Source organism: Spea bombifrons, chromosome 4, assembly GCF_027358695.1.
Source record: "Spea bombifrons isolate aSpeBom1 chromosome 4, aSpeBom1.2.pri, whole genome shotgun sequence".
Classification (NCBI taxonomy): domain Eukaryota; kingdom Metazoa; phylum Chordata; class Amphibia; order Anura; family Pelobatidae; genus Spea; species Spea bombifrons.
Window position 1 is genome coordinate 78,043,959 of NC_071090.1, and position 13,476 is coordinate 78,057,434.

Sequence of the window (13,476 nt, forward strand, 5' to 3'; positions counted from 1 at the left end):
TGTTTTATAGTCAACATAACCGAGTCAGATTGTTCAAGAAGCATCCACAATGCAGCTGCTTTAGTTTTGCTCTGTATTGTAGATGGGCGTTTGCCTTCTAGCTTCGGCCCTTACTGCACACACAAGATATTTACAAAAAAAAAGAAAATTCAGCTCTACACGGATATATACAATTGCTAGATTTAAAGATTTGCTCTGTACTGCTTCATACAGGTAAGTGGGAACAGCCAAGTGCACAATGCGTTCCTCAGCTCAGTTTCACTCAGACATATCAAACCATAGAGTCCCAAGTGACAAGGAGCTCTGCAGAAGCCAGCTGCGGGGGTCAAATGCAGACTGAGTCCTGTATATTGCCTATACCATATTTTTCTACATCACACATTTGGGTGCACTAATGGTAGTAGCCTGTGGCAGTATAGAAAACCAATGAAGGATGTTAAAAGCACTTAAAAAATATGCACAAGAAAATCCCCCCTACAACCTAATCAATTATTTCATACATGTTTAAAGCTTCATTCAATAATGCAATCCTATGCAACAGTATCAGATTCTGTAGTTACTGTATCAAAAATGCTATTGGAACACTAAGCTACATATGAAAAAGAATCATATGATTGTACGGAAAGTACGGATTAATCTGGAGTGTCCATAAATTTGCACCAGGCATTTTCTTTCATAGATTTAAAAGCAATGTCCTCCTCTATAAACTATAGCGGACTGCAATGTCCTAGTTGGAAGGATGCAAATACAACACACATTAGGAGGCATGTTATTTAATATTGATCAGTGTTATTAGTTTGCTTATGATTTAGAGAATTCCTAAAATGTTTGTCAGAACAGCAGTTAGCAAAGGAGTTACCAGATTTCAGTACTTTTGTTAATGGTAATGCTGCGTTTCTTCTTTCACTGGCATATTTATGTTGTACGCATATATCGCATATTAAATATTTCACAGTATCAGCATATCCGTTATGGCATAAAGGTGGCTGACCCTCCTGAGCTCTGATATTCCATCAAAATATATTTCCACACTTGTGATTTTAATGTATATCTATAACACAGGTTCATACTTTAATAGAGTTGTGTTGATGGACATGTGACTGCACCCATTTTCTTTTAAAAATGCAACGTAACCGGTCTTTCTTCCCCCCAACCAACAAACATAAAATCACACAAAGTCCTTAGGAAGATTTATTTTTTTTATTTTAAAACCAGTTTTATTTTGTATACTTAGAAATGTGTAATTTATAACTGCAAATGAAAAGAAAAATTAACAAAAAAAAAAAATTAAATCAGCCACACGTGAAGAACTTATAACTGATTAAGAGAATGCAGTGCTGTATCTTCTAAAGAGACCGTGCGGATGTGCCATAATAAATCGTCTATTAGTAAAAAAATACATTTTAGGGCACATAGTACAGCATCCTTATCACAAATTGCAGCAGGGATACTTTTAAGATATTAATCAAACTAGAGAATTCTGAGGAGTTATGCTCAGCACTTATAAAGATAGCAATTTTTGTGCATTTCGCTTCAAAATGTTCTCATGGCGAGTACTGTAGAAATGCTGCTTTATTGCTGCAGATGTTACAAAGTTCAAGGCTCAAAAAAGGTATGAGTACAAAGGTATCCTTAAGAAACGTTCAATTTTCTTTTTTTTTTTATACAAAAAGTAAAGCTTAAAAAAGTTAAATTTACAAACAAAAAAAGAAAAAAAAACACAAAGGAAAAACCCCAAAAAAAGAGAAAGTGGTATGCACGCAGTTTATGTACAGGCATTGTAACATCTTTGAGAATTTTTCAAATGCATAGCAGAAAAACAAACTCTTTCCTTCGCCTCTCCTGGATCGCAGAAGAGAGGAGTATCCAATCTCACTCGTGCTCACTTCAAATATAAGTTCACAATAAATCTTTTTTTTTCTCTCCTTAAAAGTTTTTGTCATTATACATTATCCTAGAAAAAATAAAAGCGCAGAAAGCCATATGAACTTCATAATAGAGAGAGAAAGAACGAGGATAATGAGGACTATCCTAACATGAGGGTAAGGCATCCCTGCTGGTTAAATGCATGTAGTAATCGGTTATATCACAGATCCACAGAAGCACCTGAACCACGGTCAGCCATATTGCTGCCAAACCAAACCATAGACACAGACCTCGTGGTACGTGGTCAGCAAAACGGCAGGGTGTATTTTAAATTTTACAGTCGCGGAAGATTTTCATAATGTATATTTTCAAGCTATTTTGGCAACATTCAGCTCGGTGCTGCTGGACTCTTATACCACAGCGTTAGCGCTGTGTCAGAGTCACATAGCAGAGAGATGAACTATGCTTAGGGATCCCACCAACAGTTAAACGTTTTGGAACTTTTATACTTGTTTTAGGTTTATTTTCTTACGGGGAAAAAAAAGTGCTAGCCTTCATCATCAAATTCCAACATTACCAAGAAAAAATATAGTTAAAAAAAAAAAAAAAAAGACTGGTGGCAGGCAACAGTTGGAAAATAGGAATCATGTTAATTGCTGTTTTGTAGTGTTTGAGCGTTGGTCCTTTGGAGACAAACTTATGCAACGTAAAAAGGCATTAATCATAAAAGACAAGGAAGTCGTTTTAACCGGTACGACCTTCACATGCCTGTAGGGAGGCCGGTATTCTGACCATGGCTTTTAAGTCTACTCCGTAAAATCTAAGTTCAGGCAAAATTACTAACACTATTGAGTCCCATCGTTGCGTAAAAATCAGTTAATACTCAATGTGTGTAATGATAAATAGGTCCAATCAGACTTCACATTATCCCTGTTGACGGCAACCGAGGCTTAAAAGTGGTCTATCAAAACAGACACGCAATTTGCTCCGACAAGATAGTTGGGATCACCTGGAAGGGACTTATTCTGCCAGTGTTTTGGATCACCTGTAAATATATTAAAGATAATGGGTTAAACTCTGATCACGATAGCTTTTGAAACACCCGGTAACACAATTACACATGCAGCTGAATTCTTCACATGCTTCATTAAAGCTCGCCCTCTAGATTGTAAGCTTGCGTGCAGAGCTAGCTTTACATTTTTGTCATACCCTGTGAATGCATCCAATGTGAGACGCACTGCGTAAATGTTTATCGCTATATAAATAAAAGATGATAAATAATGGAGGTATGGAAGAGGACAGTCCGGTACAAACCCCAACACTGCACTCTAGAGGACATAATTGGAAGTTAAACATAAGAAACCTCACACAAACATGTGCATCAGTATTTGCGTTTCTTTCATGGATTACACAGTTTTCATCCCTCGCTGCAGGGAAAAGCATTCATTTAAATACCTAAATGAAGGGTACTGTAATATAACAATACACACACATTAATTCTGAATGGCAAAACAAACCTGTTAGCCACAAGCATGCAGATGATGTGGTCCACCTCCGGTAGGTATGCCATTTTATAGAAACATTGTCCTAGTTACATAGAGGTTATGTTTTTAATATATATATATATATATATAATGTTCAAGTTATATTTTTAAGTTTGGACCCGTCAGCACCATAAAGAACAAACACAGGCTATGCGCAGGACTCGGTATGTAGACACATTTGTTAGCTTGGCTCTGACATCAGTAACAGATGGCAGTTATAACGGCAAAGGCCTTCCTGGTAAGACGACCCAACTGCATGTAAAGTGCAATGGTGAAATATTGCCATCGCTCGAGGATAGGCACACTGTATGGGAAACTGAAGAGATGGAATTATATCCAAGGATGTATCCATAATTAGCCTCGCGAAGCAAACATTTCTGAAGTGGATCTAGATTGTGTGTAAAGACAGTTTTGGTGCAATGGTTTCCTTTGTGAATGCACCACTTTCCACCAGAATGGATCTTTAAACATAAACCCCAATGTGATATCTGCACACATGCGTCACTCATAGCCAAATAAACCACAAAGCCCAAGACATGGGACCTAGCGCTAATAACTAATCCGTAATAAATACAATCCAGTATCAGAAATCATATTTAGTATTACTAGGCAATATCCCTCTAGATTGTAAGCTTGCAAGCAGGTCTCTCTCCACCAAATGTAGCGGTTTGTCTTAGTCTGTCAATTCTTGTCGTCATACCCCTTGAATTTCTGTATTGTATTAAACGCTGCGTAAACTGTTGGCGCTATATAAATAAAAGATAATAATAATAGGCACTATGTATGACAGGCTCACTGGCCATATAGAGCAGATGAGCTATTTACAAACTTTTAGGTAATTTAGAAAAACTATCCAAGAACAATGCTGTTTGTAGGCGAACAAAATGTAAACTTTTTTCCTGCCTTTTACTATATAAATCCAGGTCAGTCGCCACCACCTGATTCCACTTCGTGTTCATCTTTTCTCATATATGAAATAAAGCATGCCTCTTTCCCCTAATTCGGGTAATAGCAAAGTGCTTCTGCATCCAAAGGTCACAATTAGGCTGCTCCTTCTATACTTTATAGGCCCACGTTCTTTTGGATGGTAAAGTAATTCACAGTCTTAACGGACACTGATTGCAGTTTATCCTAGTTTGTTAAACCTCCATAAAGTTATGTTATTATAAACTATTACTATTCTAGATTTTATTAACTCGCCTGTATGTCTACAGGTAACGAGTATTACTGAATGCCAGAGTAAGCCATACAAGTGTGGAAACGTTGAAAATGAGAAGTGCGCATTGATTTGCCCAAAGCAGCTGAGTGACAGAATCCAAACGACCCAATAGGACAGAGTGGGGAAAAAAAGCATACCCGACGAGGTGTCGGATGATTTTAGAGCAAAAGACCAACCATCAGGAGTCATAGACGCACAGTGTGGTAGGCGCAGCTCCACCGGCTTCAGGAATTTTAATCCATGGGGTCCGCACATAACCAAGGGACTGAGCAGCGTCTCCCCTGCAAGAGAGAACATTTATAAAGCAAACCTCACAGCGGTGTACGATACCACATTTAAAATAAGGAAGCCTTTTGGCAAACTCACATTTAAATACAGAGAATAGAGAGGATTTTTTTTGTCTTTCATATATTACAGGTTCTACTGAACAGGCTAGTAAAGTAAACAGATAAAGTATTTAGGGCTCCGCTCCCCAGTTACAATAAATGCAATGTTATTTAAGGTTTTAGGACTTGGTATTACTGCTAATGTTACTGCTATAGTTTTAAAAATGAACAAAGCGCTTAGAATCCTGCTCAATATTTATTTTTATACGTCCAAAAATTAAATAAAAATAAAATAAACGTCTAGGATAGATGTTCTACAAGAACATGTGTAAAAAGCAGTTACATGAACAAGGCTTTTCTTGCACATGTAAACGACATCACTTCGGCATTAGTTACCGTGGAAGTAGGCGAAGGCGCCAGTTCTGGGGTAACTCAGCAGAAAAGATTCTCAATATTTCACCCAGTTCTACGCCTTACCTTTTTCTTTATCTAGGGGTGGTAAAATGCTGTTGTCTCTGCAAACTTTGAAGTAAATTTCCTGCTCTATTCCTTCAGGAATTGCTCCTTGTGGTATTATGATGCTAACGCCCGTCTCTATTGAGCTCAGTACACCACCATTACTGTTAAAAATGCCTCTAGCTGTTGCCACAACCGTGTGCACATCATCTTCATCATCATCCTCCAGTGCTGAAGGGCTGTAATAAAAATAAAGCAACACATTCCACAATCAAAAGTCATTAAGCGGGACCTGAGACATCACAGCGCAATGATTACTCTGCCTTGATGTTAAACTATTAAGTTCAGAGGGGACCTCACAAGACCACCATCCTTGCCAGGAACGGCAGTGTCCTCAATTCCTGTTGTGTCTGTATGTGCAAACGTATATTTTTTTATGTATGTGCTTAAATTTTACAGTGCTGCGTAATACATTGGTGCTTAATATAGAATAACTGTTCTAATTCTTAGTACTTACTGGAAAAGGCTAACTAGGAACTTGGCCAAACTGCACTGTTTTCTAACGAAACTTACCACTCCCTGAATAGTGAACTTTCAAAGAGAGTTAGGCAGCTGAAACGTAGGCCATTTGTAAAGCTTCCTGAAGAGTTTAGATCATATCGTATGGAACCAACTTTAATGGCTGCAGGTTCAGCCAAACTGAACTACTGACTGAGCTGCTGAGGGACAGATTTGAAAGTTTATAAATGTAGTGCTTATTGAATAGTCTCTTTTGATGTTTTATTTTAAACAGCGTTAGGAATTCTTTTCTACACTAAAATATCACATAACCTTACCTGACTGGAATCGCTTTAGGCACTGCATTAACATTATTTGGTTGAAATTTAGGCTTGCTCTCCGCTGGTTTGGATGAGACGTCCAGCTCCGGTGGCATTACGGCATTACTCGATTTTAAAATAGGCTGGGGAGAATTCTGAGGCTTGGTGGGCAGCTCAGGTTTTGCTTGTGCTTCATTTGGCAGAAGATTGTGGTTGAATTTGGGGCTTTCAAACTTGCGTTCAAAGGGCCTGGCTGTACTCGTGTAAGGCTTTGGAGTAAAGCGATTGTAGGATGGTGTAACCGTTTTCGTCGTCTGTTCTGTGCCATTAATGGGGCTTTTGTCTGGAAAGCTTTTCTGGGGAAAGTAATTTGACTGCACGGTGTCCTCCCGATTAGAAGGTCTGAAAAGCGTAGGCTTGGCCTGCGCTGGTGGTGGTTCTGGTTTGGTCAAGGTGGAACTTGGAATGTCCACCGACACAGAGTTTACTGTAAAACAGACACAAAAATATAAATTGTAAATGGCATTTAATGACACTAAAGCCTTGAAAGAGAAGTAGAACAAAGACCACCATACGTACTTTCCGGAAGTGTGTGTTTCAAATGCGTTGAATGGTTCACAAGCACTGGAGACTGCTGGCTATACTGTGATGAGGGTGTAACCTGTGGAACCGGATCGTAGCGTTTCTCACCAACCGTTCTGTCAAGAGGCTCGGGATCTGCAGGTTTTCCCCTGTAAAATTTTGAGTGAAACAGTTACTTCCAAAGGTATACTTAGCGTTGCATGAATTATATAAAAGTTTGGGATAGTGCACAGGGCTTACATTCAACTACAGGGACAGCAAACTCTATACAAGAGAGTTCTAAGACAACACATGGCTGAGATGATAATGTAACACTGACAACTGGACACAGACGGTAGATGACTTGTGTATCGTACACTGCAAATGTATGAATTCAGCCTCATTTAAGCAGCAAAACAAGAGTCAGCAATGTCTGCTCATTTATAAATGGTTTACTCAGGTTGACTATGATAAACATCTACACATTCCCAATTTTATTATTTTTAAGGAGGTCTATTTACTTTTGAACGCTGGACACAAGAAAATGTTTCAGGAAAAGCACCCAAAGTAGGAATAGCAAGCTTTATGTGCACAGAGTTATAAAGTCACAAACGGACAATCACTAAAAAGGAATAATTTAAAAAAAAATTGTATGTTAGAATTGTTTTTCTTCAATTAAAGGGGAAATTAAAAAAAAATAAGATTTTTTCCCTTATGTCCTGGGTGCACATAACGCCATAATGAATCTATAAAGGAATGATGTCTCAAAATGCAGCCTTATGTTAATGCCAATCTTACCACTTGATGCTCCTTTTCAAGTAGTCATAGCTAGTGTAAGAGCCAAGAAATCTACGTTGTGGCAAAGCAAATGTGACAGAAGAACGAAAGAAAAGGGTCATTCTAACTTAAAGCAATTCATATGTTGCATCTGATCATTACTGTGTAACAAAAGACATCCAACACGGCTTTAATGCACCATCTACTGTTACAGGACTACCAACTAATACAAAACGAACACGTCATTGCAACTTTGGAGAAAACAATGCAGGACAAACCAATATCACAAAGTAGGAAGAAGGTTAAGAAACGTTTGGGTTACAGAAGATTGTAAAGTGGGATTGTGACTGACCCCCCGCTCCCCCAAACAAAGATAAACACTGACCATCATTAGATGAAACACAGGACTGGCAGACATAACTGAGGGCAGAATATGTCTGAGCCAAAAGCTAAATAACTTTTTTTGGGCTCAGAAACTTATGTGCCTTGGAGCTACAAGATGTTAGGGTAAGAAGCTTTATTAAAGGAACCACACAAATGTTTTTTTCTGTACAGCCGAAGCTATTTTCCCTTTAACAGACGCATCGTAGAATACTGGCTGCAGGATGTTTGGATTTTATCTATATTACACCATTAAAAGAAAGACCTCCTGCCGATTCACTTTATGTTGTATTTTTAAGACCCCTATGTTATTTTGGCGATAAAAGTCAGCTAGATATATTTTTGGAAGCCACAGAGGTATGCATCCAGAGAGATGGATGCAAAAAAGGTGAAACACAACGTGTCCAAGAGAGAAGATTGTGTCCATCGTCTTAAATTATTTGACTCAGACTTTAAAGGGTCTTAAAAACCAGCCCACTTCAAACATGTTTAACCAAGACTAATGAAAACAGTTTGAGATGCTTAGCGCAGCTTGTATGGGAGTACACGGTATTATTCTGTGGTTATGAGGCAATGGACAAGGTCATCATAACATTCTTAAGTGTTTAGGGTTTCAAATGCACACTTTAAGCTGTTGTTTAAGGTATTTTATTTTTTTTTTTTCAAAAAAATTTCACACAGACACACACACTAATATATATATATATATATATATATATATATATATATATATACACATACATATATATACACACACACACTTTCATATCATGTTCTCCTCATTGCTACACAAATATAAATCAATGGTACTTAATTAGTAATATTTCTATTATTCAGCCTATACTTTCTATGAGGCCAATGTAATCCATGCTCAAGGGAAAGATCTAGACATATCATGTGGTTCTTATCTGGTTGCCTGGATAAACAGGTGAGCTCACAGGGTGAAAACAAGTTAATGTATATGTAGGAGTGTGCCTATGTCCTAATAAAGACAGGATGCCTGGCATGATAAACTATAGGATGAAGTTTGGAGCTTCTGGCTAAAACAGCACATTTAACAGAAAATGGGCCAACTCATACTAGATGAGTGGGCAAAAATGCCCACAGAAACACTCCAAAAATCTTGTGAAAAGCCTTCCCATGGAAGAGAAAGCTGCAAAGAGGGACCAACTACACATTAATGCCTATGTATTTAGCATACAATGTCATAAAAGTCCCTGTAGGTGTAATGGTCAGGTGTCCCAATACTTTTGTCCATATAGTATACATCCGTGTCCTCAACATGGTGTGAACTATTCTAGTGCACATATCACCCAACGCGAATTCCCCATATTCAAGTATTTCCTGAAGAACCCTTATGGTGTCTTTCTATTCAGAAAGGTTATTTGCCATCTGGAGTCAGACTGGTCTCAGAGGAGACAACTTAATTTACAGAACAAAGAACATAGAAAAGTAGACACAACAAATAGCAAAAAGAGGTATAAAAAGCAATATCATTTTTTATCTTCTTTAAAAAAAGCATAAGAACATTTGAACAAAACAGGACCTTTAGATAACTGAAGTGTGCAGCCCCTAGATAGCACCTTAACCACATGAAGAGGAACCACCTTCCCTGTAAGACAATATATCTACTTGCCTTATTATTGCTGCCATAGGATTATTATTTTTTTGCTATAGGTGAAAGCCCTCCATTTAGTCCATGCTAACAGAATTTGAGCAGGTGGGCGTTAGAAGACCCCTACCCATTCCTACTAATAACAGTACCAGTCATCTGTGTTAAAGCAGGAGGAAGGTTGACAGCAGAAGAAAACATTAGCTAATTATTAAACTCAGGAGCCCGACTTTAGAATAAACCACAACCAGCAGAAAGGTTACAGGATTGCATTGTATATTTATGTAGTAGTCTTTTAGAATATCGTACGTGAGCATAAAGGACAGATTGAGTAACAGCCTAGAAGGGGATCAGAATATACACTGCAGTGTACAAGAGAAACCATTGCAGTGAAAACTAACTTAAAAGCAGCCTGGTTGGACTGTTTTACCGGTCTATATGTAAGGCAGACATATTGGTTTAGTTTAAGGCCAAATATTTAAAAATTATCACAGTTTAAAGCCTCATACTAACTAATCAGAATTCATATAGCACATATAGCATCTGTAAAATAAACGTAAAGTGCAAAAAAGATAATATTTCCAAGATACCGGTTGGACTGGTTAAATAGTAAACATTTGGTTTGTGTCTAGAAACCTTCAGAAAGGAGGCCTATTAGCAAATGGGTAACCAGATACCTGCAGTGAATACGGTCATTAGAACCCCAAAATGACAAAATCTCAGGAAAGCTCATATCTTTCACAAAAGATTAGGCAAGAACCGAGTCACAGAAACACCTTTCACACACATGAGGTGTTACTCCTCTTACTGCAAAAGGTCAGGATGTGGGTGCAATGAAGAGGTCACAGAGAGACAAGTGCAGCATGTCAGAACGTACTTGGAGGGGTAGCTGTTAAAGCTAAGTTGGCTCTGAGACTGCACGGGTTTGGCAGGCTCAGGCAGGACGTTTGCCGACAGCGGGGGAGTGGGCTTGTCAAAGCTTCTTCGATCAAAGTACGAGAGCTGCTTCCTATAGTACTCTTCGTCTTCATCAGGATCGTAGTGATTGGAGCGAATTATATCTTCTGGAGGCTTCACCTGAGGTTTCTGTGGTTCAGGAACTCTGGGGAAAACCAGAACATAAGCTTGTTGTAACATCTGTTTAGATACCCAACGCAAACGTGCTATGAATGTTCCAAGTATAGAATGTTCAATAACAGATGTGCACAAATTCATCCTCATAAATTGATTTGCTCATAATGTAGGAGAGAAGATACAAATCTCAAAAAATAGGTGTACACACCTATACATATTTCTAGCGCAACACAAAAAAAATAAATAAATAAGGGGAGTGAAACAAAAAGTAGTCATGTACGTAAAATTCACACTTGTATTGCATTGTACATACTGATGGGCAAAATTTGTACACTTGTGAACTTCCTAGCTACCCCCTTTCAAAAGGGGGTAACTTTCCATTAGTTGCAACACGGAAACCAATACATTTAACATCATGTACGACTTTCAACAATTTTACCTATATGCAGGCTTTTCTTGTTCATAATGAGGCAGTGGGGCTGCTTTTGGTGCATTTACTGGAACATTTATGGGTTTAGGTGCAACTTCGGGAGCCTAAAAAAAGGGAAAAAAAACACAGCCTAAAGTCATCATACTAAAGCAATTGTGTTTTACTTTTTCAACTACATAGTTTGTCATATGTTCAGAACACAATCTCTTTAGGGCTGGAAGAGTTTTTAGGTGTATTATGCCATCTACTTCAAAAAACTGTAAGCCTTAATTCTACGCACCTTTATGGTGGATATGTCATTCATGTCCTTGTTCTTTTCCCCTTGGGTGGCCCTCTTGTTTTCAAACATCTTCACTCTGGTAAGCACGGATTGTGGCTTCATGGCTGGGTCATCCTCATCTTCAGTTGGAGGAGCCGGTAATGGTTTAGTGTTTGATGGCAAAGGCTCTGGTTTCACCTGTGCTGGAGGCGGCATGGTCTCAAGCCTAGGAGAAATATCATACTGCCCGGGTTTAGTGGTAAATGCTTGGGGTGGGGTATGTTCATAGCTCCTTGGCTGTTGATCAAAATACTGTGTTTTCTCAGCAGGCTTTGATGAGGGTACAGGAGGGAAGGATTGGGGCTCTGGTTTGTATCTTATATGCATATCATATTCTGCTGGAGTTGGTTCATCATAAAGTACTTGAGGAGGCTTGTAGTTTTTAGGTGGACGTGGCCGATTGTCATAGGCAGCTGGAGGCGGCTCCTCAAATCGAGGCTGCTGGGGAAAATAGCTATGTTCCAGGTTTTCTTCTGAGTGTTGCCTAACATTGAAGTCCCTGGGATGTTTGCTGTCAAACTGCGGCCTTTGTTGATATGATTGCTTATCATCATAATAACCCCACTGGTCATCATAAGTAGGCACATGATCGTCATAATGTATACGAGGATCGTAATTGTGTGGAAACTGATCGACATAATCTACAGAGGAGTCGTATCTGTAAGAGTGATCATATTCTCTATTCAGTGGCTTGTCTGCATATGCAGGCAGGGAATCAAAACTCAAATTGGTCTCTTTTTCATGCCTTTGATGGCCGAGTACTTGCTGCTTCATCAAATAATTCTGCCTAGGATTTTCCTCCACAGCATATGGCTCTTTTCTGTAAACCTGCGTGAATTAAGTACAGAAGACCATCAACAATGAAAATAAAGCAACTGCTTTTCCATTTTGTACTCCCATAGCAGCAAAACAGCACTTTGCATGCACTATTCTCGTTGTTGTTTTAAGGTCAATATGAAAAGATATCCCCCCCCCAACTCGTAATATGGTGCACTAAAGAATACAAACCCTTTTACATAGAAAAATGTGACTGTTTCCAGTAAACACAGAACAGTAAGAGGGATAATGAAAAAGGGTACCGTGCAACATTTTAAAGCCATGCAAGGAAAAGGAAAACAACATGCAGGGTAATTTCCAGTGATTTAGATGCAGCATAGTGAACTGCTCCAAATAAACACATCTATATCCCTGTATACCTCTGTTACTGCAGAAACCTGCACTGCAGGCATCTCCAGTATACCAAAGGTTTTAAGGAGAAGGTGTTAAAGAGAAAAGACTTGTAGATGCAAGTATGACTGAAAGTAGAGGAGACTTGCGCAACGGTGTAGCACCGGTACCTTTGCTGGGTCTATGTGCACTGGTAAAGATGAAGGCTCTTGGTCTCTTAGCATAATTTGAGCTGCCTCAGTATTTGGTGATCGCAAGGGGCCAGCTTGTGCTTGGTAAGAGCTGTAAGGGGCAGGGTTGGGTTCCTCCAATCTGACATTATTTAGATTTACATTGGGATTTACAGCAGCAGTTGAAGTAGCATGGTGTGTTTCAGACGGCAGAGAAAGGTAAGGGGCTGCAGGTAAGGCATCTGCTTTCTGTGGAGTGTGTAAAATATTGATTTCACTTTAAATCAACATTATAAAAAGACAAAACAAAATCATATAGAAACTGTACATACATCATAAAGCAAACCTTCATTAAAAAAAACCCCTCAAACTCCCTTTCATTACTGGCCCTTGGAATCTTGGAAAATGATCACAGGAGACCCTGAAACCCTAGGTGGAACTACATCAATTGTTACCATATGGCACAATTCACAACCATGTCACTGTAGTCTGTAAAGTTCAGTAAGAGCTGCCGAGTTATTCGTTAGAAATCCCTGTTCCATGAAACTATGAGGCAATATGACATACACTAATTAGCAGCTGAGGCACTCGCGTGTCCTTTATGAACATGCTAAAATGAAGTCCCAGTGTTAAAGGAATTGATAGCATGTAACAGTTAAACATAGATGCATGGCTTCCATGTGGTTTCCTGGGGTGCAATAAACCGTTTTTGTTTCCAAACTTTAAAGCTGTGTCTATACAAAACTAGAGGCACTG

At 38.8% G+C, this 13,476-nt stretch overlaps 1 protein-coding gene across 7 annotated transcripts in view; it reads right to left on the reverse strand.

The window, feature by feature from the left end:
• Positions 1–1,190: 1,190 nt before the first annotated feature.
• Positions 1,191–13,476, reverse strand: part of TJP1 (tight junction protein 1) — a 135,740-nt gene continuing 123,454 nt past the window's right edge. For 3 of the 7 annotated variants that reach the window (XM_053465315.1, XM_053465318.1, XM_053465319.1), the window contains 9 exons: positions 12,721–12,969; positions 11,345–12,211; positions 11,074–11,168; positions 10,438–10,662; positions 6,809–6,960; positions 6,248–6,716; positions 5,433–5,650; positions 4,767–4,910; positions 1,191–2,911 (listed from right to left, as the gene is read on the reverse strand). In XM_053465315.1, coding sequence (XP_053321290.1) covers positions 2,817–2,911; positions 4,767–4,910; positions 5,433–5,650; positions 6,248–6,716; positions 6,809–6,960; positions 10,438–10,662; positions 11,074–11,168; positions 11,345–12,211; positions 12,721–12,969 — 2,514 coding nt within the window. In that variant the 3' untranslated portion in view covers positions 1,191–2,816. The remainder of the gene's footprint in view (positions 2,912–4,766; positions 4,911–5,432; positions 5,651–6,247; positions 6,717–6,808; positions 6,961–10,437; positions 10,663–11,073; positions 11,169–11,344; positions 12,212–12,720; positions 12,970–13,476) is intronic. The other 4 variants (XM_053465316.1, XM_053465317.1, XM_053465320.1 and 1 more) reach the window with 4 other exon arrangements.